General features: G+C 60.8%; 1 protein-coding gene across 4 annotated transcripts in view; it reads left to right on the top strand.

Annotated features, from left to right (window-relative positions):
- TNS3 (tensin 3) overlaps nucleotides 1–25995 on the top strand; it is a 161788-nt gene that overhangs the window by 86005 nt on the left and 49788 nt on the right. For all 4 annotated transcript variants that reach the window (XM_080819043.1, XM_080819040.1, XM_080819041.1 and 1 more), the window contains 4 exons: nucleotides 14659–15912; nucleotides 24743–24915; nucleotides 25683–25809; nucleotides 25894–25977. In XM_080819043.1, coding sequence (XP_080675169.1) covers nucleotides 14659–15912; nucleotides 24743–24915; nucleotides 25683–25809; nucleotides 25894–25977 — 1638 coding nt within the window. The remainder of the gene's footprint in view (nucleotides 1–14658; nucleotides 15913–24742; nucleotides 24916–25682; nucleotides 25810–25893; nucleotides 25978–25995) is intronic.

Below are 25995 nucleotides of genomic sequence, written 5' to 3'. Positions count from 1 at the left end.
CGACGTAACGGTGCTTGGAGTCAACACACGGCGATTGACTCTATCTGCTGTCTTTGTTTTTTCGAAATCCTCCTTTCCTCCGCGTCTCCTGTGGGGCTGTGCCCTTTGGGCCTGGTGACCGAGACCGTCCCATCCGGGGGGAGCGTGGGTCACTCCGGTGTGCCTCCTGCCTCTCCACATTAGCTGTGTGGCCTTGAACCAGTCGCTTGACCTCTCTGAGCCCTTCCCTGCTCTGCACAGGGAGTAGTCGTCAAGCCAGGGGTGCTGAGTGGGCGTGGGCCATGGACCCCCGACAGTGCTGCAGGTCACAGGGCCCCGTAACAATGTTGGAGCCCAGGGCTTGGGGACGACCTGGCCTGGCGTGGGGTCGGCAAGGGTTGGGTACCCCCAAGGTGGGCTGTGGGAGGGCACGTGGATCCCATCTCTCCCTGCACTGTCGGACGGCCACTGCAGCGGGGTGAAATCGGGATGCACCACCGCCTGGGCTGATGGGCTGTGGTGCCCTAGACCCTGGTGACTTTCCCGTCACCGTCATCCCTATGTCGCTCAGCGATAAGTGAGTGCACCGTCCCCACATGTCACCAAGGGTCACATGGAGAGGACTCCCTGGGAGGACTCCCTGAGTTTGGAGCATCACCCACCCCGGGGACCAGTGATGGCGGATCTCAGTGCGGACAGCCAGGGGGTGCCTCTGTGTGGGGTCAGGAGGCATCTGGCTGCGGGGTGTGCAGAGCCGGCCAGGGAGGTGCATGGCTTGTGTTCCCCATCCAGCGACGACAGTCGGTGCTGCCGTTTCCAAAGTGGATTGGAAAGCTTTCCTGCTTGGAAATTGTGGTTCGGTTTTAATGTGTGGAAACCAACGCAAACGTGGACCCTCGGCCATTCACAAAAGGAGGGTCCGCTGGCATCCGGCAGACGAGGTGGCAGACCCGTCCCTCCGCAGCACAATGGGCATGCTGCCCACCGAGCTCCCAGGGATGGGTGCCTCGTTGCTGTGTACCAGCCAGGAACGTCCCTTCGCCGCACACCCCTGGAGCTCAGGCGCACGCTGGGGTCGTGCGACAGCGTCTGCCCCCGGCATCCTGCTTGGACCTAGGAAAGCACCTGCCCTTCACGCTCCTGATTCCAGACTCCGGCCCCCAGCCCACCTTTCGAGGGTGATCCTGGGACCCCAAGAGTTCACCTGCCCCGGAAAGCAGGCAGCAGACGGGAAGGAGGACAGTGCGATGACACGCTCGTCTTACCCGAAGAACAAGAGTCTCATCGCTGTGCTCAGAACCGAGAGAACGTCCTGTGGGGGTTTGCTCGACACCGGGCTGGATCCCGTCACCAGAATGCGTGCCATGTCGGAGGCAGTCGAATGAGTGGCAGCCGGGCGCGAGCGGTCTTGGCCCTCGGAGCCCGTGGTTTTGCTAGCCCTGGTGGCATCTGAGAAAGGCCGTCAGAATCCACGTCTGGCTGTTTGAGGCGGTAACCCACGTGAATGCCCCTGGCACGGCTTCGCCCTACACACAGGACAGAGGCTCAGCCAGGTCTGGCCGGGGTTCTCGGCCCCCCCGGCCTCCGCCTCACAGCCTTGGACCCGGGTGTGTTCAGAGTCGGGCATGTGCCCCTGTACCCTCCTCCGCATCCCCCCGCCGTCCGTGACTGAGGGGGCACCACGCCCGCCCACTGATGCTGCACCTGCTGGCACACCCTGGCGCTTCCCGCCCGGCCCTGCATGTTTCCCGCGAGCGCGGTGTTTGGACGCTGTCACAGGCGCCCTGCCTCGGGGACCGGCAGCTGAGCTGTGATTGCTGGTGGGCTTAAGACGAACGCGTATTCGCGAGGTGAGGGGTTGCTGATCTCTCAAAGGATGGCCGGGGCATCTGCTACGGGGACAGCCAAGCCACCTTTGGGATGTCAAAGGCCCGGACTCTCGGGTGGGATTCTGGCCCACGAAGGCAGGCGTGAGTGGTCCCGGGCTTTTGCGTGGGGATTGACGTCGAGGTGGCAAATGAAGGCAAAGTCATTCAGCTTTCAGAAGCCAAAACCCCAAACCTAGTAATTAAAGGAACACACCGGCCCTGGAAAAAAGCCTGGAAGGTGGGAGCGGCCCTGCCCACCATCTCCCGGATGGCGCATCCTGTGACTTCTGCGGGCATGCGATGTACGGGCGCCTGTGCGAGGCGTGGTGACCGCTTTGTCCCCTGTCCCCCTTCTGGAAACTCCTGCAGACAAGCTGTTACCAGTCACAGCTCATCGATTCCCGAGTACCTTCTCCTCCATGCGCCTCAGCTGGGCAAAGGCGGCGCGCACGTCGGGCCCGGAGGCAACCTTCTGTGTCTTCCGTGGGGAGACCCGGTCTCTCGCCTGCCAGTACAGGAAGGGTGCCCCTTTCTCAGTGGCCTCCACGCGGGGCCTGTGGGGGCACGTTGGCTGTGTCGGGGACATTTCAGCGAGGCCAACTGCATGGGGAGAGCGGGTCGGGTCTCACTCGGTGTTTGGTAAGCAGAGCAAGAGCCTGAGTGGGGCCGGGGCTGGGATGCATGTGTGTCCCCCCAGGTGTTGCCAGGTAACCCGGCTCCAGCCATGCGTGATTCCTCTTGGCCGTGGCCTTGACGGGGGGAGAGGGAGGGTGTCCCTGGGCACAGGCCGCCTGTCCGGCAGCTCTAGGCTCTCCAGCAGGCATGTCCCCGGCCATTTCCCTGCCCGGACCCTCTCTGCCCGCCGTCCCTCCCCTGCCTTCTGGATCTGTCGTGTTGGGGATTCCGCGTGGAGCCCTACTCAGAGACCAGGTTCTGCCGTTGACAGCTGGAAGCCACGGCCCTCAGGGTTGTTTTGCGACAACGCAGCGTTGGAATTGGATTTAAATTTCAATAAACAAGGGGCATCTGGGTGGCTCAGTCGTTAAGCATCTGCCTTTGGCTCAGGTCATCATCCCGGGGTCCTGGGATCGAGTCCCACATCAGGGTCCGTGCTCAGCGGGAAGCCTGCTTCTCCCTCTCTCACTCCCCCTGCTGTGTTCCCTCTTTCTCCGTCTCTCTCTGTCAGATAAGCAAAATCTTAAAAAAAAAAAAAAATACCTCTCAACAAACAAGGTTTTTACACACACAATTGCATGTAATCAGGCTTTTATTCCCACTGCTGGTCCAAGAACAGAGGGCATGGCCGTGTTTCATTCTGTTCTCATTCCGGAAGCTGCCGTCGGGCAGGGCAGAGGGTGGGAGGCAGAAGCGTGAGACGGCGTGTCTGTTCCTGGAATTGCGTTTACCGTGTCATGCCCAGACCGTAGAGCGTGCGGTGGGCCCAGCAGCCAGACGCTTCTGAGAATTGGGCTCATCTTGGTGGCAGTGTGTGACCCTGTGTCAGCCGTGGGGGCTGCGTGGGACCCTCAGATTGCTCAGTGCATGAGCTGGGGGCTAGCACCTGGCCGCCCTTGAACGGAGGACAGAGCTGGGGGGTGGTTGTCCCGGTCCCCGCTCCAGGCAGCCGTGTTCCTAGGAGGTCCTTCTCGGTGGGGACGCCTGGCACGTGGGTGACCGGGTGGCAGGTGTGTCTGTTTGAGAGAGGAGGCTGATGTCAGGCCAGTGGGGGCTACAGACGGGCAGGTGCAGGGGCTGGGAAAATGGGTCCTGGTGGATCAGCAGAAGGCATCTGGACGGACCCCCGGGCCTGCCCGGCACACAGCGGGGTTCCCTGCACACTCAGTGCTCACCTCGCTGAACAGGCCCGGGATGGTGCTCGGCGGCCCTAGGAAGTTTTCCTCCCAAAACTGAGAGGTGGCACATTTTTAGTTGTTTTATGTTCACGTAGCAATGGCTTGTGGCCCGATGTAGCCCTGGCGTCATGGTCCCTGGGATGTTGCTGCAGGAAACGGGGATCCTTTGGGTCCTGGTGGAATCGCGCTGAGGGCGGTCACGCTGTGAAAACATATCAGTCTTTTCTGTTTGTTGTTGGATCACTACTGAGTGTGACGCACTCGTTACCCGGCGTCCGTGCTCGGTGCCCTTAGACCAGGTGTCCGTGGACGTGTGGCCTTGGTCTCGTGACTACTGGAGACATTTTGGTACTTTGCCTTTGGACAAGGAACAGGCCCCGGTGAGCAACGCATGAGAGCAAGGAAGCGTCCCCAAAAGCTTCTGTCGGGGCTGGTTGGGGCCTCCCCGAGGCCTCCCGTAGGGCGTCTCTCTGTATCCCGCCCGCAAGGGGCCCCCCAGCCTCCGGTGCCCCCTGCCAAGGGCTCCACGAGATCATTGGGAAACCCACTGCGTCTTCCCCACTCTAGACGTGTGACTCCGTGTACAACGTCACAACTCTGGTGACACTATAATGTCGGAGGCCTTCGCAGACGCTGAGCCAGCCTCTGCCTTCCGTCCAGACCTCAGCAGGGCCTCAGAGACCACGCCGTTGCGGAAGACGTGGGCGCGGATGGCCTGACGGGCTCCGTGTCATCGAACCCTCTGGTGGGAGTGCTGGGAAGTCACGGCACATTGACCGTGGCGTGGATACCGCGAGTCAGGCGGGTGCGGTCGCACCACGTTCACGAAGGCCTGTGACGGCTCGTCTGTGAAGCGCCAAGAGCGCCCACCCCGGGCCGCACACACGAGGACGGCGAGTGGTGTGGAAGGAGCTCTTGGTTCTGAACACATGGTGGGTGTGCAGGTTGTATGCTCCGACTCAGCAAGGCCCCAAGGACTCCAGAGAACGTGCAGCTCTGATTTCTTTCCTTGGCACGTGGTCCCTTCTGTAACTCACGGGGTCCACTCCTGCGAGGGCAAGTGGACCGGTCCCTGTCCTCCCCGGCGCCCCATCGACTTGGCCTTCTGGCTCAACGACAGTGTGTTTCTTCCCTAACAAAAGGGATCCTCTCTGCCCGGTGAGAGCTGGTTTATGGGAGGTGGTCGCTGCCCTGTCTGGGCTGCCCGCCCGGCAGGTCCCTCCTCGGGCTGACGGAGTGGCGACACGGGTCAGGGCTCTGATGGGGCTGGGAGGGTCTGCGTGGGCCGTTCTGCTCACTTCCAGAGTCGGAGCGCAAGGCCCCAGTACACGGCTGCCCAGTGAGGGCCGGGCATCAACCAGGGTAGCAGGTGCGGAACCCGGGAGGGGCGGGGTGGAAGGAAAGCGAGGAGGCGGGATGTGCTCTGTGCCGTGAGCCCCGGGGAGCTCGAAAGGGAGGAACAGCCTCGGAGAGGAAGGATGCCAGGCAGAGATGTTCCCGCTGACGGTTTGAGGAACGCGATGGGATGCTCCGGCCATGGGATGCTCAGACCGAGGTTTGTCCGCAGCACGGACTGCAGGCTTGGAAGGCTGAGGTCTGGCTGAGTGGCTCCCGGGAAGCCTTTTCTCCGCCTCCTCAGCCTCCACAGTTCAAATTTCACTCAACCTGATTGCACGAAACCCCGCCCTTGTGTTTACATTGCATGGGCCTTTTTGGAGGAATCCAGTCAGGGAGTCCCAGGCTTGGCCAAGAAGGTCTTGTTCCCCGGAGAGGGCAGCCGGGGCCCTGTGGGGAGGCACAGCTCCCCCCTGTGCGCACGGGATGCTGCTGTTCTGGGGGTGAAGGCTTTGTGCGTGGGAGAGTGGGGCTGCCGGGCGCAGCCTGGTCACACTGCTGGGGTGCTGGGAAGGACGGTAAGTGGGGAGCGCGTGTGCCTGTGTTGCACAGGTGTGTGTGTGTGTGTGTGTGTGTGTGGCCTTTGCAAGGCTTCCTAGACCTGCATCAGAGCCCAGTGCTTCTGGGAGACTCGCAAACCAGACAACCAGAGGCACGGAGGGTGCTCCTGGGAAGATGTGACCTCCAGGGTTTAAGGAATCCGGGGAGTGCCTGGCCGGCTCTGGGAAGCCGGTCCGCGGAGGAGAGCCTGCCTTGTATGTGTCTTCTCTGGGAGCGGCAGGCCATGGTGGTTTGGAAGGGGGTTCGTGGCTGGCTGGTCCGTTGAGCTCTGATTCGGCCACGATTGCCTGTTCTCCTGGCCCACTGGGTCTGGAATGTGTTTTCGTGGTTAGGAGCGCCCGCAAGGGGACGGGTCAGAGGCTGCCCAGATAATTGCCCAGGACATGCCAGGTCCACGCTGGGTGGTTGGCTGGGAGAGGTGCTGTGCTCTCGTGGTTGGGGGGTGGGCTGCTGCGTGCCCCAGTGCCCTGTACCGCACCGTGCTGAGCCTAGCCTGGGGACAGGTGGGAGTGCCCTGAGTCCTGGTGGCCTCCTCTGCCGCTGAGAGCCACTGGGCGCGGTGGGCGCGCCCCTTCCCGGAGAGGCGCCTCTGCTCAGACTTCCCGGTTGGAATGCTTTGCTCCTACTCTCTCTCTCTCTCTCTTGCTTTTCCCTCCTACTCTGGGTTTCTCCAAGAATTTACAGCCTGCCTTGTTTCTAGGGAACGTTTGGCCAGAGCTCATCTTGGCTCCGGAGGGAGCGATTTCCAGCAGCCCGGCTCAGCGGGTGAGGTGCCCCTGCCTTCCTGCTGCGGGCGGTTCCTGCCTGGAGGTTCAGGGGGGCGGCTCTGGGTCTGGGGGCCCGGCAGCGCTCACTCTACAGGTGACAAGGATCACCCCGAGAAGCCCCGTTCCGGGATGCAAGTATTTCGGGACCCTGGGAAAGAAGCCCAGTCTCCTTTCAGGCCCACGGGGGTCCTTGCATCGTCTGCTGCTCGGAAAACAGAAACCAGGGCTGAGGTTCAGGGTGGCTTCCTTCTCACCCTGGAGCATATCGGAGTCGCCGCGGGTCTGCTCTTGGGGCTGAGATGTCGTGTTCTCCGAGGCCCAAGTGTGGTCCTCGCTTTGGGCTCTCAATTTACTCTGGAATGAGAAGTAATTCGGTACAAATGCAGGGCAGTCTTTAATTAGCACAGGATGCAGGATGCTGTTGGAGTAAAATAAAAGCAGACCTCATTTCGGGAGAGGTTTACAAGGGCTGCAGTGCTGCACGCCCCAGAGGAGAGACAGATCTCTGCGTGGGTGACTTGGTGAGATAATGACCCCTGCCAGCTCGCCCTGGGAAGGATGAGTTCCTGGCCAAGGTCTTCTCTCACTTGGGAAGAGCAGACCCTCAGCTCCCCCTGCCCCCCCCCCCAAGGAGGAGGACACTTCTGAGATCACCCACATCTCCGCTCCAGCCCAATGGATGTGGGGGTCCCCCACGTGCTCACCCTGGTCTCCTCCTCTGCGCCCACCCCTTCCAGGTGGGCTTGCTGGGTGACAGATCTCTCTGGGCCCCAGAGGCTGGGACCCGGGTGCACCGTCTGCACAACGCAGTGGACCCTGAGACACTCGCCTGACACCAGAGGTGGGGACACAGGCGGGTATCTGTGCAGGGTCCGTTCTCAGAAAGCTGGGCAGACCATCGCCGCCGCTGCAGCTGGTGGTCAGAGCCCGGGCGGCAGGTGCGGGAGATGGGGTCCCTAACCATCTGGCCACAGTGACGCCGTGTTACAGCTGCTGAAAGCTCAAGCCAGCTCAAGCCGTGCCGAGGCATGTGCGGGACAGTCGACGCTGGCAGTCTGGGCGAGGTTGGACGAAGGCTTACAAAACTTTGGGAGGAATTATTCTAAAAATCTAGCTTTTACTTTAGATTTCTATGAAGAATCTGTTTTTCAACTTTATTCCCGAAGGATAAGCTCAATTGAGCTGAGTTATGCCTTCTCCTTAATCCGACATGCTCTTACTCCCCACGCTCTAGGCCCTGAGGAGGCAGGCCCGAAGTGTGGCGGATTCCAGAATCCGTCCCCAGGGCAGGAAGGGGGTGTGCGGGGACAGTGTTCACTTCTGTGTTGGTCTCGCAGGATATCCCCGCTCTGTGATTTCTGGGTGGCTCTCCTTGAACTCCCTTTTGCCGGGTCACTTCTGCACAGATAAGGGGAGTGAGGTCAGGGAGGTCGAGTAACTCACCCAAGGTCACACAGCTGTGCTAAGGATTATTATTTTTTTTTTTTAAAGATTTTATTTATTTATTTGACAGACAGAGATCACAAGTAGGCAGAGAGGCAGGCAGAGAGAGGGGGAAGCAGGCTCTCCGCCGAGCAGAGAGCCCGACTCGGGGCTCGATCCCAGGACCCTGGGACCATGACCCGAGCTGAAAGCAGAGGCTTTAACCCACTGAGCCACCCGGGTGCCCCTGTGCTAAGGATTTTTAATCAGGACCCGAGCCCAGGTGGATTGTGGCAGAAAGCCTGGAAGGAAGTGAAGATGTGCTTATAAATCACTCTGAAGGCAAACTCCAAGCAAGCTTTGTGGCACGAGGAGGGCACAGAGGGGCCCCAAGGACAGTTATCTTAAGGAGAAGAGAGTTCTGAGCACATAATGCAGTCTAGGAGGAGGAATGAAGGTCCCAGAAGAGAGGTGGGGGTGGGAGCCGTAGCAGGGTGGGCTCGTGGTGCAGTGACCCCTTTCCATCCTGATTTCAGAGCTGGGTTTGTCCCAGGCATATCTCGCCTCAGGTAAACACAAACTCTATTCAGCCTGCACAGGGCTTTCTGTCCCCAGACTCCTACCACAGCCAAAATAGGGTACATACCTGTGCCCCGAATCCCCCTGGTGCACCTCGGCGCCTTCCCTCTCTGCCCCAGGAGGTCAGGCCGGAGCAGGCTGTGTGCCTGACAGCGCCTGGAGGTGGATGCAGGGATGGGTCCTTTTCTCTCCTTCTTCCCTGGGAACCCTGCGTGGGGCCCGTGGGGACATGGCAAGGAGGCAGTTGGTTTGGCTGTGTGGCCTGAGTGAGTCACTTGGAGGGGAGCTGGAAAGCACCATGTGCCCCCAGTGGGAGGCCGCCCCAGCTAGGGGCTGTTGTCCCCAGCCAGGGGCTGCCATCCCCAGCCAGGGGCATCAGGGAAGGGAGGGAGCCTTCCCTTTCTCAGGAGCTCCTGCCCCCAGGGGCTGTGGGCGCCTCGGGAGGGAACAGGTCTCACGGTCTGCCTGGGTGCCCGCTGCTCTGCAGCCTGCAAAGGGGATACGGAACTGCCACCGCCAACCCAGCAGCACGGCCCATGGGCCTCGGCGGAGCGGGAGCCAGGTCGGGAGCTAGGGAGGGAAGCATGGTGCGAGGAGGGAGTGCAGTGTGTGTGGGGGGAAATTGCACAGAAAATATCCAGGCGAATTCCTTTCCTAAATTAAATTGCTCGTTTCGCCGAGGCAGCTGGTCTGCTTTAGGAGTCCAGTGTCTTCAAGGAATGGCAGGCATGGACTCGGGGAGGGGACAGAGGTCAGGGTGCGTCCCGGATGCCCCGCAGGCTCTCCGAGCCTCTGTTCGCATCTGCAAAACAGGTTTTCCCGTTCCTGCCTCCCAGCTTTGGGAATTTGGTGAGCTCCGTCCCCGGGGCGTCACAGGACCCTGGCACATAGAGCCTGTGTCTTCAAAATGTCACCCCATTTGCTGGAGGACATGTCTGCATCTCTTTCCTTCTGCGGACACGGCCTCCCCCAACAGCTGCCACCCCGGACAGCCGCGCCTCCTGGCATGGAGACTTGCAGGGAACCCTGTTAGCTCTTCTGAGATGAGAACCAGCTTTGTAAGGGAACCTGACGGGACGGTAGAGGGCGAGGCGCATGGTCCGTACGCGGGAGACAGAGGAGGGTCCGGGGAGCCCAAGCAACCGTCACGTTTGTTCTCTGTTAGAATGGACGTCCGTTGGAAGCAGGGCCGGCGCGTGGCGGAACCAATTATTACAAGTCAGTTCTATGCTTTTTTGGCCTCAGAGGGGCTGGTGCCTGGAAGGAGGCGGAGTGGGTCCCTTTGGCTGATTTTGGACACACCTGTGCACACAGGTGGGCGTTGCAGGACCTGTGCTGAGCCAGGGTGGGAAGGAGAGCTTCCTTCTCTCTGTACATCTTTTGGGTTCCCCCGTTTTCTTGCAGTCTTCTCCAAGTGCTTCCTGAGGCCCGCTCCCTCCTGGCGGGAACGCCCCCCTCTCAAGGTCAGGTGGGGGTGGGTGGGGCTGGGGCGCTGCTCCGGCAGCCCCTTCCGTGGTTTCTTCCTCCTTGTTCTTTTCCACCTGATCAGCCGCCCTGCTGTGTCATGCGCGCCTAATCAGAGCGGTGTTTATGTTCGTTTGATTTTTAACTAGTCCCTGGCTGCGGGGAAATCATTACCAGGCTACTCTCTGGCCTCCTTTTGAAAGGCTGAGAAGGGAAAGGTGATGCCGAGGGGATGACTGGGGGAGGGAGGGTGGGACCCGTGAAAGCTCTCCTCCGGGTTCCCCAGCCGAAAGGCTGCAGGAAGAGGAAGTCGCCGGCTGCACCTTCTAGAATTCTCCTTCCTCGCCCCGACTCCCAGCCCACAGGGGCCACTCTGTAGCAGCTGGGGTTGGACGTGGTGCAGAGCTTCAAGGCCTGGAGCCTCCTTCCCTTGGGGGCTGTGCCCTCCCTGACATATCGCCCGCCCCAGGGTCGGTGGCAGCAGCAGGACACCAGCCACAGCCACACAGGGGACCTGGGACCACAGCGGGAGTCAGGGCTGTGCCTGGGCCCTGGGGTGATACTTCTCACCTTTCTTTTCCAGACCCCTGCCACACCCCAAGGGGCCCTCTGCCATCACTAAACAGGGGTGTCCCTAAGGATTGAGCCAAGCCCCTGGGGGCTGCGCATGGGGAGGGGGAGACGGGCTCCTGATAGTTTCCGGGGGAGGGTCCTGTAGGCAGCTGTGTGGGGCCCTGGCTGCATCGTTCACTTCGGGTGTCGGAAACACGGCAGCTGCGCTGGGCTGGGGAGCGGGTCCTTTCCCAGGCGCCGCAGCCCCTTTCCCGCCTGCGGTGCAGGAGGGAAAGACCCGGCTTGCAGGGAAGCCTCTGCTGGGCGGGTCTGAGGAGGGGAGGCGGGGCAGTGGGCGGGTCTGAGGAGGGGAGGCGGGGCGGTGGGCGGGTCTGAGGTGGGGAGGCGGGGCAGTGGGCGGGTCTGAGGAGGGGAGGCGGGGCAGTGGGCGGGTCTGAGGAGGGGAGGCGGGGCGGTGGGCGGGTCTGAGGAGGGGAGGCGGGGCAGTGGGCGGGTCTGAGGAGGGGAGGCGGGGCAGTGGGCGGGTCTGAGCGAGGGGAAGCAGGACCCTTGGGAGGATGGTGGGGGGACTCTAGTGGCAAAGATAACCTTGCCATTGTCATGCACTGGGCGCGTGCCCCCCTCGTTGCCGCACCCCTGCGCCAATGCCCGGCGACCCTTGGGCAACCCCCTTGGGCAACCCCGGGGCATATCTGATCTCTTTGCCTGCCGGTGGGCCAGTTGTACCTTTTTTTTTTTAAACAGACTTTTTTTTTTTTTTTTTTTAAGATTTTACTTATTTATTTGAGAGAGAGAGCGTGAGAGGGGAGAGGTCAGCGGGAGAAGCAGACTCCCCGCAGAGCAGGGAGCCCGATGTGGGACTGGATCCCAGGACTCCGGGATCAGGACCTGAGCCGAAGGCAGTTGCTGCACCAACTGAGCCCCCCAGGCGCCCCGGGCCGGCTGTACCTTCACCGTGCTGTGTGCTTTGGTGTGTTGGAGCCTTGGTGTGGGCGACCTCGGTGCTCCTGCAGCCTTGCTCTGTCTGTGCAGACCAGCCGGCTGGTCTCGCGGTGGGCGTGGCCACCGCTTGCAGGAGAGTGGGGGTACCGGGGCTCTGGGCACGCCTGCCTTCATGCTGTGTGGCTGTGGGTTTGTTTGGGCTGGTTGGTTTTCAGTTCTTTTGCCTACTGAGGTAGAGGAACCTTCCAGAACAGCTCCCCAGTCTTCCCTGTGTGTGAACGTGCTAGAACGTTGGCTCTCTTGGTTATTTGTTGCCCACTGGGTACTGGAGTCTGTTCCCTAATTTTAGGGATACCACCGGTTCCCAAACCCCCAGCCCTCCCAGAGGCTGTGTTCGTGTGGGGGATGCAGATGGTCCCTAGCACGCGCTTGAAGCTGCAGTGTCTGAGTGTGGGTGTGCAGCACGTGGGCCCCTCCCCGGGGAAAGGATGGTCAGGGAGGCCCTGCAGAGGAGGGGAGGGAGTGAGCCAGGACAGAGAGCAAAGGAGGCAGAGAACAGCAGGAGCAAAGGCCCTGGGGCAGGTGCAGGTGTGTGCCTGCCGGGGTCTGGAGGCAGCAGGGTCAGGCAGGAAGTGAGGCCCAGAGCGAGTGCTGGGCTCCACCCACCTGGGACAGAGTTCTTCCCAGGGACGCAGCCGCTGGCCGTCTGTGCTCTTGTTTTCTCTTTCCTCTAACTGCACTAAGAGGTGGGATAATCTCTCCACTTCGTAACTGAGGAACCAGGGGCTGGAGCAGTCTCAGTGTGAGCCAAGGGCACAGAGCGTAAATGCAGAATGGGAACGCGGGCGTCGTGTTCCTCCCACTGGAAAACCAGTCCCGTTCTTCTTGCAATGGTGGAAACCCCTGCTCAGAGTACAGAGTGGGGGCCAGAGGCCCCTTCCCTCGCCCCATGGCCGAGACATTCCCCCTCCCCGAGATCACGAGTGGGTGCATCTGTGGGCACATCCCATGCCTTTGAGAGAGTCTGAGCTCCTGCAGAGGGACCTGCAGGTTTGGACCGGTCTGTCTTGGGGCTTCAGGGATGCGGGTCCTGTTCCTTTCCTGTAGCTGTAATGTGCCTCCTGTAATCTCTGTGCCTTGGGGGCAGTTCAGGGAGGGCCCATGCTGGCGATGGTTTGCGTCCCATCCCTGTGCTGCCCATGGGAAGGCCCCCAGGCCCCCTTCCCAACCCCAGGAGCTGAGGATCCCTTGTCCCAAGCGTTGGGCCTTGTGTGGGGCCGGTGGTGGGTCCGCGGTAATTGTGTTGCTGTAACACGTTTGTTACTCTCTTGATGGGGCTCCCGCTAGTAAAGATAATGATAGGGGTACTCACGACTCCCCAGGCAAGGGGGTTTCCTACCCTTGACCACGTCATGTAGACCCTTCCTCGTGGGCCTGGCCAAGGGGTTCTGACTCAGAATGATTAATGGCACTTTTGCCCAGTGTCCCATCATCAATTAGAAGAACTTCTGTACCTCTCTTCGCTGGCTTCCTTTTTTAAGTCTTGGTGTCTGTGCGTTTAAGTGGGATTTGGGGAGCAGGACGTGGATGTCGCGGACGCACACCTGTGGTGGTGTGAGATGCGTGTCGAGAACTTGTGGACGTCCGCCTGGCTGTGCCGCAGCCCCTCACCCACTGGCCTAGGCAGCTCTGACCCTTCTGTCTCCGTCATGGGGCGGGCAGTGGTGTGGACGAGAGCCACCCCTGGCCTTGCGCTCTGCCGACGGAGGGAAGGCACACGCTCGGCGGGTCTTACGGAAGTGGACACGTCCTGGCCCTGGGAGTCTCTCACAGAAGCTGAGTTGAACGCGTGTCAGGCCTGGAAAGCCCCTCCTCTGGGAGCTGTGGAATTCGGGGTCTCCGTAGGGTCCTTTCCACTGGTGCCCAGGTTCCAACAGGCCTGAGTTCTGGCCCCGCCTCCACCTCCCAGCAGGTGCCTGACCTCGGTCAGTGTCCAGTTGCTGTGGGGCTTCAGCTCTGTACTTGGGAGGAAGGAACGAGTTAGTTCGCTGGACAGCCGTCCTGCGGTAATCGGGGCGAGCGGGCGTCTGCCCTCGAGCAGGTGCTCCGGAATGCAGCCCGGGCTCCTGGTCCGTCGCGCTGGGACCCCGAGGCAGAGTGCAGCCCCCGCCCTTCGAGCTCCCACCACGCGGGGTCTTCAGGGCATCGTGTGGGCCCTCCCCCGCCCCGCTCTGCTGCGGCTGCGGTCGGTGCGGGTCGCACACGGTCTTCGTCCTGCTTCTCCCAGGCCCGTCAGGAAGAACGCCCCGGGTCACTCACGTGTGCCATCCACACAAGAACCCGTGATGCCTCACAGGTCTCGGTCCTATCTCGTCATCCCAGCATTTCCAAAACCACTGGGAGCCGCTGACCGTGCCGGAGCACCCCGCATGCCGGGGCCCGGAGCCCGAGTCTGGGGCCAGTTCCTCCGGGGGCCCGGTTGATGCGGACCCACGGTGGCTCCCCGGTGACCAGAGAGTGTGAGCGCCACCCTCGACAGCTCCCTCGTCGCGCTCTGCCTGCCGTGTCCCCACGGGAGACCACAGGAGGCCCCGGGTCCCAGGTCTGCCCAGCTGCCCAGCAGCAGGTGGCCAGGGCCGGAAGTAGTAAAAGCGGAAGAGAGCCCGCCCCTGCCGCGGCCCTGCTTGTGTTTCCCGACTGTCCTGGCGGGCGGAGGCCAGTGCAGGAGATCTGCGTCCTGTCTCCTGCGTCCTGCTGTGCCTTCGCTGGACCCCGTGGAGGGATGCTTTGCTATTGGGAAGTCTGCAGACGAGATCTGCCTTTCTCTCTCTCCCCATGAGGTTCAGGGCCCCCACGCCCTGTGTCCTCCTTCTGCACTCCCAGGAGCTTAGGAGCTCAGCTGTGCCCAGCATGTAGACTAATGACGACATTAGACATTAACTCTGAGCCCTCGGGGCAGGATGACTACTGAGTGCAGAGATTCCGGAAGGTTCTCTAAGTGATGGCTCTTTGCACAGAAAGGTAGAGAGAAAGGGTCCTGGGTCCCGAGGCTTTTGGACTCCTTGAATTGCTTTTGTTGATGCTCGTGTTGCCGGGTGTGGGTAGACTTTGGGGGCCCCGAGGAGTCCTCGCCCCCATTATGGTGAGGTGTCCGTCAGGAGTTTGTTTGTTCGGGAAGATAGACCCATGCACCCCGGGGGCCTGAGCTCCTTTTCCAGCCGTGACTTACCCCCTGTCTCCCGTTTCCTCCCCCAGTGCCGCACACGCAGGGCCCCGTCGATGGCAGTCTTTACGCCAAGGTGAGGAAGAAGAGCGCCTCGGATCCCGGCGTCCCAGGCGGGTCTCCGGGCGTCCCCACCGCCAGCAGCCCGGACCACGGTGACCACACCCTGTCCGTCAGCAGCGACTCGGGCCACTCCACCGCCTCCGTCAGGACCGACAGGACCGAGGAGCCCCTTGCCGTGGGGTCCAGGCGGGGCCTGAGCCCCCAGGAGAAGGCCGAGCTGGACCAGCTGCTCAGTGGCTTTGGCCTGGAGGATTCCGGAAGCCCCATCAAGGATATGACGGATGCCCCCAGCAAGTACGGCGGGACGCGCCACGTTGTGCCGGCTCAGGTGCACGTGAACGGAGACGCCGCACTCAAGGACCGGGAGACGGACATCCTGGACGACGAGATGCCCGGCCATGACCTGCACAGCGTGGACAGCATCGGGACTCTGTCCTCCTCGGAGGGCCACCCGTCGGCCCACCCGGGCCCCTTCGCCTGCCCCCAGAGCAGCCAGAACTCCCTCCTGTCGGACGGGTTTGGCAGCAGCCCCGGCGAGGACGCTCAGGGCAGCCTCGCCCCTGACCTGAGCCTCGGCGTGGACGCCCTGTACGAGCGGGAGCGGGCGTTCGGGACCCGAGAGTGCAAGCCGCCGCCGCCGGTGCTCCGGAGGCCCTCCGTGTCCGCCCCGACGCAGGCCTACGGACAGAGCGGCTACTCCACGCAGACCTGGGTGCGCCAGCAGCAGATGGTGGCCGCCCACCAGTACAGCTTCGCGCCCGACGCCGAGGCCAGGCTCGTGGGCCGCGGCCCGGAGGACGGCTCCGGCCTGGTGCAATCCCAGCCCAGGGTTCCCGTCACCCCACTTCGGGGGGCAGGCAGCAGAGTGGCCCTCCAGAGGGGCCTGGGCCCCGGGCCCCAGGTCCCCGAGGCACAACGGCCCCCTCCCGGCAGAGTGTTCAAGCCCAGATTTCCAGACGTCAGAGTCGTGAATGGGACTGGACCGGAGCCGAGCGTGGACCCCTCCCCGGGCTCGCCCACCCTGGACATCGACCAGTCCATCGAGCAGCTCAACAGGCTCATCTTGGAGCTGGACCCTACTTTCGAGCCCATCCCCACCCACATGAACACGCCGGGCAGCCAGGCCAATGGCCCCCTGCCCCCTGACAGCGGGGGAGGTGGGCTGCGGGCGAGCGGCCTGCAGGACACGGGAGAGGGCCCGGGCAGGACCTCTGTGCGGCAAGGTGAGTGGGAGCCCTGTGGGACGCACGCTTGTCTGCATCTGGGTCTTACGGGACGGGGCCTGCAGAGGAGTGCCGGGCTCGTCCCTGGGTCCGGGGGAGGGCCGCAGAGAGGATGGGGGGGTCCCTGGGCACGGCCTTGTGCGGACGGGTCGGCAGCTATGCACCTAGCTGGCTTTGCAGGGAGTGGGGGGCTGCTTAGGGGTCTGGTAGGCCCCAGAGGGCAGGAGACACAGGCATGGGGAAGGATGGTGGGGATGAGGGGATCCAGGCCCAGCGGGGCCTCAACACAGAGGGGCACAGTCCCAGTGGGGGGCTCGGTGCGCCCTTGCGGCAGTGGGGCTGACTCAGGAGGCCAGGTCTGCGGGGCCCTCGTCCCTGGGACGCGGCGTGAGGACCAGGACTGGCGGGGGCAGCTGTAAGGGACGAGCACTGACCTCCGGGTGTCTGGCTTCACAGATGTGGGGACGCGCATTGGGATGGGGTCTGTGACTTGCTCCCCATGTCAGGGAGGCCTCTCACGCTGTGGGGCCCCGAGAGCTGGCCGGGTGGGCCTGGGGGGGGCCAGGCAGCCGGCAGAGGATGCTGGGAAGGAGGGAGTGTGTCAGGGAATGGCGGGTGAAGGCCGCGTGGAGCAGGTGCTTCCGCACACAGAAGCCGGAGCCTGGCGGGCATCCAAGCTGGGGCGTCACGGACGTCTGGGGAGGCCGAGGGGGCTGTGCTCCAGACGCCTGTCCACTCTCAGGCAGGGGCCTGGACGCAGAGGCCACGGACAGGCTGTGAGCATGGCGTTCCTGTGAGGCCAGGCTCCCTGGATTCCTGTAGGAGTGAAGACAGGAGGAGTCACAAAGGAGGGTGCGCCATCCCCTCCCTGTCCCCCTATGACCCCGAGTGTCACGCGTCCTACTGAGCCAGCAACGGTAACGGACAGGTTCACGTTCGCTGGCAGCGTTCTCTGGACCCCTTCCATCTCCTTAAGGCCCCTTGGCTGCGGGGCCAGAGTCCTGTCTCAGAGGTGAGGTTTCGGAGGTGTCAGTAGAGGAAGTGACCAGCCCAAGGTCACACGGGTCACATACCGTAGAGCAGGAAGTGGTCCCCCGTCTGCGCTCATACCCTGGCCGCTGCCGGTAGGAGGCCTGTTCGTGACTTGTCCCTGGCAGCCATGAGCTGGCACTGAGAGGGTGGCTCCCGGCGTTGGGACGGGGGTGACACGTGGCGTGCAGTTCCGGGGTGAGGCTCCCGTTTTCCTGAGCGCCCAGCAGGGAAAGGGAGCCTGCCCGAGACTTGAACAGCACCCGGCGTATAGAAGCTTGGTGGTGTAGAGTCATGCTCACGACAGCCCACAGGCAGGATTTGCCGCTTGTGCTGGGTCGTCTTGTCTTGGTAAAAATCGCATCAAAAGGAAGTTTGCATCTGTAGCTCTCGGACTTTCAGATTGAGGCATGGAACCTGCCCAGCAAGCGTGCAGAATGCTGGAACCCATTTGATTTTTTTAAGGTTTTATGCATGTATGTATGTATTTGAGAGAAGAGAGAGCATGCGTGTGCAGGGGGAAGTGCAGAGGGAGAGAATCTCAAGCAGACACCATGCTCAGAGGAGCCCCGATGCAGAGCTTGGTCCCAGGACCCTGAGATCATGACCTGGGCTGAGATCACGTATCAGATGCTCAACGGACCAAGCCATTCAGGTGTCCCAGAACCCATTTGATTTTAAAATTTAAACATCAGTATTTGTACTTCTCAGTTGGAAAAGGCTGTTTCAGCCGGCAGCAGAAACAAAAGAAAAATCACTAGGTGGCTGGGAAGTCCCAACAGGGTGCCTAACCAACTGGTTTTGAGTCCTGGCATGTTCCAGGTTTGGGAATGCAGGAACCCTGTGCTGGGAAGAGCTTCCAGATCCCCAGCCTCGATGGCGAGGCCAGGGCTGCTCAGCCGAGCTGAGCCACATGTGGCCAAGCCAGGAGGGCTGGCGAGTCTGAAAGGCACCATGGCAGTCCCAGCATGGTGGCCATCACCTGACACATGCATCGTGTCTGTGTGTGTGTGCCTGAGGCTTGGCCCCATTGACACGTGTCTGACCTGAGCCACCTTGAGTCTTGCTCAGACAGGAAAGGGGTGGGCAAGTTCCAAGGTGCTGTACCTTCCAGCGAGACCCTGTCTGATCTGCCTTGTGCCTCAGATGCAATTTTTCTGTAGCAAATCTTGGGTGCAGGGACCGCAGCATCCGGAGGCAAGTAGAATCCCTCACTCTTTGTAGAATGTGGACTGATCCTAAGAAAGACCATGGCATTCCCCATAGCTACTCTTGGAGACTGCTGCGTGTCCTGACGGGTCATGACTGGCCGCACACGCACTGTGGGTCTGGTTACTTCTGGGAGGAAGATTGTTTGTGAAAGCTGAGCATTTCCTGAGAAAGTCGACTTGATGCCAGCACTGTGTATTAATGGTGGTGGTGGTGGTGGTGGTGGTGGTGGTGATGACGACGATGGAGGTGATGATGGTGATGATGATGGTGGTGATGATGGTGATGATGATGGTGGTGATGATGGTGATGGTGGTGATGATGATGGCCATGATGATGGTGATGATTATGGCGATGATGCTGATGGTGATGATGATGATGGTGGTGATGATGATGGTGATGATGTTGATGGTGATGATGATGGTGATGGTGGTGATGGTGATGGCAATGGTAATGATGCTGGGGCTGATGATGATGGTGATGATAGTGATGAGGGTGATGGTGATGATGGTGATGGTGGTGATGGTGGTGGTGGTGACCACTGGTGTGACAATGGTGTTGATGGTAGCAGGGATGGTAGGCACTTGTAAGTAAGTGCCTGTGCTGTCCCAGGCATCATGCTTGAGCTTCTCTGAGTCACCCATGATCTCAGTGTCTACCATGGCATGTAACCAGAACTTCCATCTGTCTGACTGTGCGTTCCATGGTTGAGGCCTTATTCCACTAACCTCTGACTCTGCCACCAGCCAGAAAGCCTCTTTGTGTCCTGGCACACAGTGATGTTTGTCAGTAAAGGGGTGTGGTGCTGGCAGGAAGGCAGTGACTCTCAAGAACCCATATTGCTCTGCTGAATTCAAGATGCTCGTCACAGGACAGTATAGGGAGCCTGTCCCTGCCCACAAGACAGGAGAGAGTCCTGTTGGAAAGCTTTCATCTTGTGAAAGGGGGTGAGATGGGAGGGTGGGTTTTGGGGTGTTTCACTCCCTCTGTGCCTCTGTGGCTCTCTTTTGCTCTGGTTGACGCCCTGGGTGTGTTCGCCCCTCCCTGCAGCCCAGCACATAGGTAGGTTTCTTGGGTCACATCCTTCGGGTGGGGGAGACTTTGCCTGATGATACCCAGGTAGCAAAAGAAAGGACTCAGTCTGTGAAATGTATGGTCCCACAGACGGCAGGAAGCGAGTTCCATTTTTCCCATCCCTCAAGGGCTCCTTGCTTCATGTTGCCAGATATTTTGTCCATGTTACCTCGACCCGAGCCCACAATGACAGGATCCATCCACCGTGTTAATACTGAGTCAGGGAACCTGTTCATACCGGGGGGAATTCAGAGCAATGAGAAGGAGCAGCTTTTATTTTAAGCAGGCTCCCTGCCCAGCACAGAGCCCACGGTGGGGCTTGAACTCACGACCCTGAGATCAAGACCTGCACTGAGCTGCAACTGACCCTTCCCAGACTGAGCCACCTGGGTGCCCTGAGAAGTAGCAACTTTGAATCATCGATCCTGGAAAGCCCACCCATTGAGGTTAGATGTTAAACCCCAAACAGAGGGATCCAGTGTGAGAACGTGAGGGTATGTGGGCATTCAGAAAGCAGCCTGACGTCATTGCCCTGCACGCCTTGTTTTCCATGCGGGAGACATGCACAGACGTGCAGCAACCCAAGGTCACGTCAACGCCAGGACGGCTGCCTCTGAGCAGGTCAGCAAGGCAAGGGGGTGCATCCGATGGTGATGTTCTAAAGCCCCAAGTTTGGTGATTTGTGCAGTGCATGGTCCCCATTAGCGGTCAGTCCTGTCTCCCAGCCCTGGCCCCTGTCTGCTCCAATCTGCCTTCCGACCCCGGATTTGCCTGTGCTGGGCATTTCGTTTAACGGACTTGTACGGCGTGTGTCTGATTTCTTTCAATGAGCGTCTGCTTTTCCACGCTCGTCCAGGCGGCAGCTTGTGTGCGAGCGTCCTTCCTGTGTGAGGCTGCCTTGTATCCGCGGGGTGATCGGACAGTGTGTGTACCGCTCACCCGAGCGTGGAGCCCGTCGCTTCGCGCTTTGGCTGTTGAGAATAGCGCTGCTGTGAACATCCGTGCTCAAGTAACACCCTGAATGTTTTTTTTTTTTTTTTTTTTTAAGATTTTATTTGCGGCAGAGCGAGAAGGAGAGAGAGCTCGAGAAGGGGGAGGGCAGGGGGCGAGGGAGAAGCAGGCTCCCTGAGTGCGGAGCCCGACATGGGACTTGATCCTAGGACCCCGGGATCATGACCTAAGCTGAAGTTAGGCGCTTAACCAACGGAGCCCCCAGGCGCCCCTGAATGTTTTCAGTGCTTGAGTGGAACTGCTGGACCACATGGCCCTTTTTGTTTTACTTGTCAAGGGACCACCCCCTCCGATGTTGGAAAGTTCGCTCTGGAGACCCCCCTGGCCTCTGACGTGGGTGGCTTGTTTCCCGAGCTCTGGTGTGGATGTGCTAAGAACTAGTGGGTCCACACAGATGCGATCCCCTAGTGGCCATGTGCATCGTCACTTACAGACAACTGTCATTTACTTAACCCCTGGGTAAGGCTGGTAAGGTCTTTTGTGTTCGGATAGAGAGGTCATGACCTCTCTAGGAGGGGCAGCTGGTAGAGGCACTGGCTTGCACCCCCCTGTCCCCAGGGTGGTCCTGAAGCGGACAGCTCCGGCGACCTTCCTGTGTCACGCCAAGGTTGCTGATGCCCGGGGGACTGCGTGGGTGAAGCGTCTGCCCTCAGCTCAGGTCGTGTTCCGAGGGTCCTGAGATCGAGCCCCACGTTGGGCTCCCTGCTCAGCGGGGAGCCTGCTTCTCCCTCTGCCCCTCCTCCCACTCCTGTTCTCTTTCTCTCTGACAAATAAATAAAATCTTAAAAAAAACCAAAAAAGCTGCGGTTGCTAAAAGACGGCATGTTTGAGGAGCAGGCCAACGAGACCTAGTGCTTTGGGGAGGGGACAGATCATTCAAAGGGAAAATATATTCGGAGAGGCAGTAGGGACCCGAAGCCAGGCACCAGACTCTGCTTTTGGTGTTTTCAGCGAGTCGGGTGGGGAACTTGCCTTTTGGTCGCTGTGTGGCTTCCTACATTTTGCTTGAGGTCCTGTCTGATGTTGAGTGAACGGTGGGAGGAGGATGGCTAACATTTCTCGTATTGGAAGGATGGCCTTCTAGCTTTTGGGACGCATCCTTTCCATTTTAAGTGCACCTTTTGGGAAGAAATGTGACCTAACCAAGGGGTTCGGTGTTTCCCAGTGAAAAGGATTTTCAGTTTTGCAATCCAAAAGACAGGCTTGCCTTCTTTGGCCCCCTGGCCTCGTGGTGCCAGCGACAGCCCATTCCCACGGGCTCCCCTGGTGCGGGGATGGGGCCGCAGAGGGTGGCCAGGGACCCAGAAGGAGAGGTCTCTGCTGCTGGAGGCTGCTTCTGCTACAGTCTTGAGCGTTGTCCAGCGCTGGGAATTTCTAACAAACGTCGCCTAGCTCTCCGCCATTATACCCTGCAGGTGGCAGGGACGGGCGATCCCTGTGGCAGCTTAGGGAGAATAAAGCTCCTGGAGCCATACTGGGGACATCTCAGCCGGGCACTTTCACTGTCGCGCTGAGCGGGTCCTTTGACCCTCTCTTGAGAAGATGCATGTGTCTAGTGGAAGGAGCTGAACTGGGGAGGCCTCCCACGACCACAGCCGTGGGGCAGGCTTTGGCTGCTGTTCGTCCTCACTCCTAGGAATGCAAGGGAGTTTCCAGAACCCGGTGTGCTTGCCTGTATGACCCAGCATTTCATTCTTCTGAGGTTGTCTGGAGGTAAATAAATGGCTTCTGGGCACTTCGAATTCTAGTGGCCCAGATCTACGACCAAGGTCGTGTTCTCGGAGGTTTCCATCTACTTTCCGGGGCCACAGATGGCCCCCTTAGCTACAGAGAGCAGTCACCTGGGAGCATTACCAGATGGGGAGACAGCGTCTGCCTCCAGAGGGCTGGCTTGGGTTGACCTGGGCTGCGATGGGGGTGTCAGAATGATTTTAAACGCCCCCCCACCTGTGGAACTTCTTGGAGTCCCCACTTGGTGTGGTCATGAGTCAGGAGCACCAGGAAGTTGTTAGAAAAATGCCAGGCTCGGGGCCACACTCCCGCGGGTTCTGGCTTCCCAGGGAAGGGGTGAGTTCTGCGCACCAGGAATTTTAATGCGATTCTAATGTGCAGCCAAGTTTGAGAATGGCTGTTTTGTATTTATGGCTCTGCCTGGGCGTGTGCCCCGCCCACCCAGAGGGCTGACCCCGCCCACCCGGAGGGCTGACCCCGCCCCCCCGGAGGGCTGACCCCGCCCCCCGAAGGGCTGACCCCCCCCCCGAGGGCTGACCCCGCCCCCCCGATGGCTGACCCCGCCCCCCGAGGGCTGACCCCGCCCCCCCGGAGGGCTGATCCTGCCCACCCAGAGGGCCGGTGCAAACCTTTTCCAGCCCTGTTGTGGAGTTTGGAAGCTGGACTATTGTCAAGTGCTGGTGATCAGGGTGGTGACGCCTGGTCTGGGCTTGATTTCGACAGGGCAGAGGAGGGGCCAGGACCCCACCTTGTGAGTTCTCAAGTCCTTCACCTGTGGACAAGATCAGTCACCTCCAGAGGTCTGAATCGCCCTGTTGGAGTATAAGGAAGATACAAACGGGTTCTGAGTTCCGAAAGATCAGTGTGTACTTACGAACAGGTGCAGACTTGTCAAGGGGCTTCTGGGTTTTTTGTAGTTGTTGTTGCTGTTTAATCCAGTGTTTTATTGAGTAATCTGAGCCAGTCCCCTCCTGCCGCTCTGTCGACTCCGTTCCAGTTGGCGACCACAATGCTGATCTCCCAGGTCAGGCTGAATTCAGTCCTGCTGCGAAGCGCTTTGTGGGCAGCCCACGGTCTTGACCTGCATCCTGGCTTTCCCGTAGGGGCTCAGCGGGGGCGTCCGGGGACCCGGGAATTTCCCTGCCCTGGGCCTCACCGCACCTTCTGGTGACGGCTGCTGTAAGTTGCATCCGTCAAAGCCTGGGTGAGTGGGCGTGCCAGGGGCTGAGACGCCTTCTGTCCTGGGGCTGATCACGCATCACAGCCGTGCTCTGTCCCTGCGTATCCGCTGAATGACCGAATGACCCAGCCTGTGAGCCCTGCACCCCACAGTGAATCTGAGCCTCCTGGAGCCTGGCCAAGGCCAAGCTGACACACGGTTTGCAGGCTCAGCGGGGAGTGTCTAACCTGTCCTAGACCCCAGCACCGCCCCCCTCCCTGGGAATGAAGTGAATTTGCAAAAATGAGACATGCTGGTGTTTGGGAATGGCTGTGAGAGGGTCTCCCGGGGACACCTCCCCCGCTTTAGGCCTGGGGAGGGGACCCCGAGGCCCAGGGTATGTGGCGTCTGGTGGCAGGAGGAAAAGAGACCAGAGTGAAGGTGTGAACTTCCAGCTGAGGGGCCGCTGGGTCACCCGGTGGGACAGGCTCACGGCACTCGTTGGAGGAAGAGCTGCGCCCAGGCCAGCCCTCTGGTGACCAGGACTGTGGGTGGATGCGTGGGTCCCCAGGGGTTTTGCGGACTCGTGGTCCTGGGTTGCCGTGTTTTCTGCATTGACTGCAGCATCCTCTGCGACTGAGGGGCTGGTGAGGTCCCCGTGTCCCGGCTGCTGGCTGGGAAGGCGAGCGCTTGGGAAGAGCGGGGCGGGGGGCGTCTGAACGGGAATGTGGGGCTGGGGCTGTGCGGGGGGCGGAGATGGGACGGAGGCGTCCAGGGTTTAGCAGCCGGGGCCTGGTGCTCGCAGGAGGTCCCCCGAGGGAGTCCGGGGCTTGTTCCCCCTTCTCTCCATGGTCCGTCCCAGAAGGGACCCCCGCTAGGGGGAGGGCTGAGCGCACCCACCGGTTCCCATGGTGCTGCTGTAGCTTGAGTCTGACGCGCCTGCCTCTGGGCTCCTGCTCCCCTTTCCCTGGATGTGGCTTCTTTGCGGAAAAGGAGAAACATGGGCTCGGGCAGGTGGATGTCGCCGATTCTTCAATACAGTTCGGAAGAGGTTTGGGGGGTTTTGCTGTTGAACTCCAGTGATGTCCGGCATCTTGTTTCTCTGGCTGTGAAAATGATACGGTCAGTGCGCAGACCGTGGCGTAGCGGCCACCAAGAGTCCTCCGTGCACGGTCCAGGAGCGGGGGCGGGCTCCATCCCGGCCTCACGGGTGCTCCATCCCGGCCTCGGGCTCTCCCGCATGCGTCCACAGCGCTGGGTTGTGCGAGGCACCGGGGAGCAGAGGCACACAGACCCCTTCTGGGAATGATGCTGGGAGAAGCGGGAAATGAACAAAAGTGGGTTCCCATAGTGACAGGCTGGGACGGCGAGCTTGGCAACGGAAGCCAGAGAGCAGAGGACACCCGGTGGATGATTCCGTTTCTAGGAAACGTCCAGAACCGGGAAGACCAGAGGTCGCCAGGGGCAGGGGGAGGTGAGTGGCAGTGGGAGCTGTAAAGGTTCTGGAACTAGGACAAATAAGTGTCAATTTGGGAAATTGTAGTCAGCTTTTAATTAAGGACTCTGTCCTCTGCTGTGGGAAAAGCACCTGCAGTCCACGTGTGTGTCTCCTGTCAGGCTCCTCGGGGGACGAGCCGCTGGGCGGAAGATTCCGGAAGCTGAGCCTCGGGCAGTATGACAACGATGCTGGGGGGCAGCCAGCCTTCTCCAGATGTGGATGGGGGAAGACCCCCGGTACAGACCAGGCTACAGGTCTGGCGCCTTTCCTCTCTCCAGCAGATGCCAAGGAGGTAGGCACCATCCCCTGGTAGCTGGACAGGCCCCTTTCCTGACTGTGGTCCTGTTGCCACCCCGCCTCCCTCCCATCTCGCAGGCGGGGTTTCTCCCGGAAAGGCAGGGGTGCGGTTGGGAGAGCCCAGGTGTGCAGCCCTGCACCCGGAAGGCACGGCATGGCCACCGTGGGCTCTGCTGGGTCTCATTGCTCAGACTGCACAGAGGGGGGAGGCGGGAGCATGCAGGGGGTTCGAGGGTGCACGGTGGTGGCCAAGGAGGACATGGACTTGCCTGTGGTCTCAGGCCACAGGAGGGAAGTAGGAAGAAGGTGGGTCAGTGTGGCCGTGGCCCCCGTGGTGGGATCCACGGAGCATTTCCAGGCTTTAATGAGAATGTAGTAAGGTAGGTTGAACCCCGAACGATGAGCGCGTCCCCGTTAGTGTTTTCTCATTGTCCAGGTGGAAACTTGGAGCCCAGAATAGCTTAGGAAAGGGCTCTTTGGAAAAGTCCTTCTGCTTTTTCTCCGTGCCCTGGTCTCACTGCCCACGAGCACACCACGGGCAGGAGTGGTTTTGTCCCGTTCTCCACCGGGTGCCCGCCCCTGTCTGCCAGCTCCACGCGGTCGCAGGTGGCTGGGCCGCAGGGACTCCCCCTTCCTTTGAGTTACTGAAATTCTTCACGGTGGCTGCCAATGGCTGCGCTGCGCGTGGCCGCCGTCCCCCCCGGGCCAGCCCGGGCCTGTTGTCGGGGGTGGCCTTCACCTGACTCCCTGTGCCCATTCCAGACGGTGGCCGCCGCGTACCCCCCAGACCCCAGCGGGATCAGCGGCAGGACCTTCACACCAACCAAGGGTGGCGCTGACTCCGCCTCTCCCACCCCGGCGTTTCCCGTGTCTCCCGAAACACCGTACGGTAAGCGAGACGCCACGCCCGTGTGGTGGACAGCCGCACCCCTTCAGGGAGGACACGGCGACAGAACTTTGCTTTCTTTTCCAGTGACAACACCCCCACATTACGTGCCCTTCACCCCGCCCGGGCCGCAGGTGGGCAGCGCCGGCGGTCTGTACAGAGGCGCTCACGGTAAGAACCCCTCCTTTC

The sequence above is a fragment of the Martes martes genome (genome assembly GCF_963455335.1).
Source record: "Martes martes genome assembly, chromosome: 11".
Taxonomy (NCBI): Eukaryota; Metazoa; Chordata; class Mammalia; order Carnivora; family Mustelidae; genus Martes; species Martes martes.
This window is presented reverse-complemented; position numbering and strand designations above follow the sequence as displayed.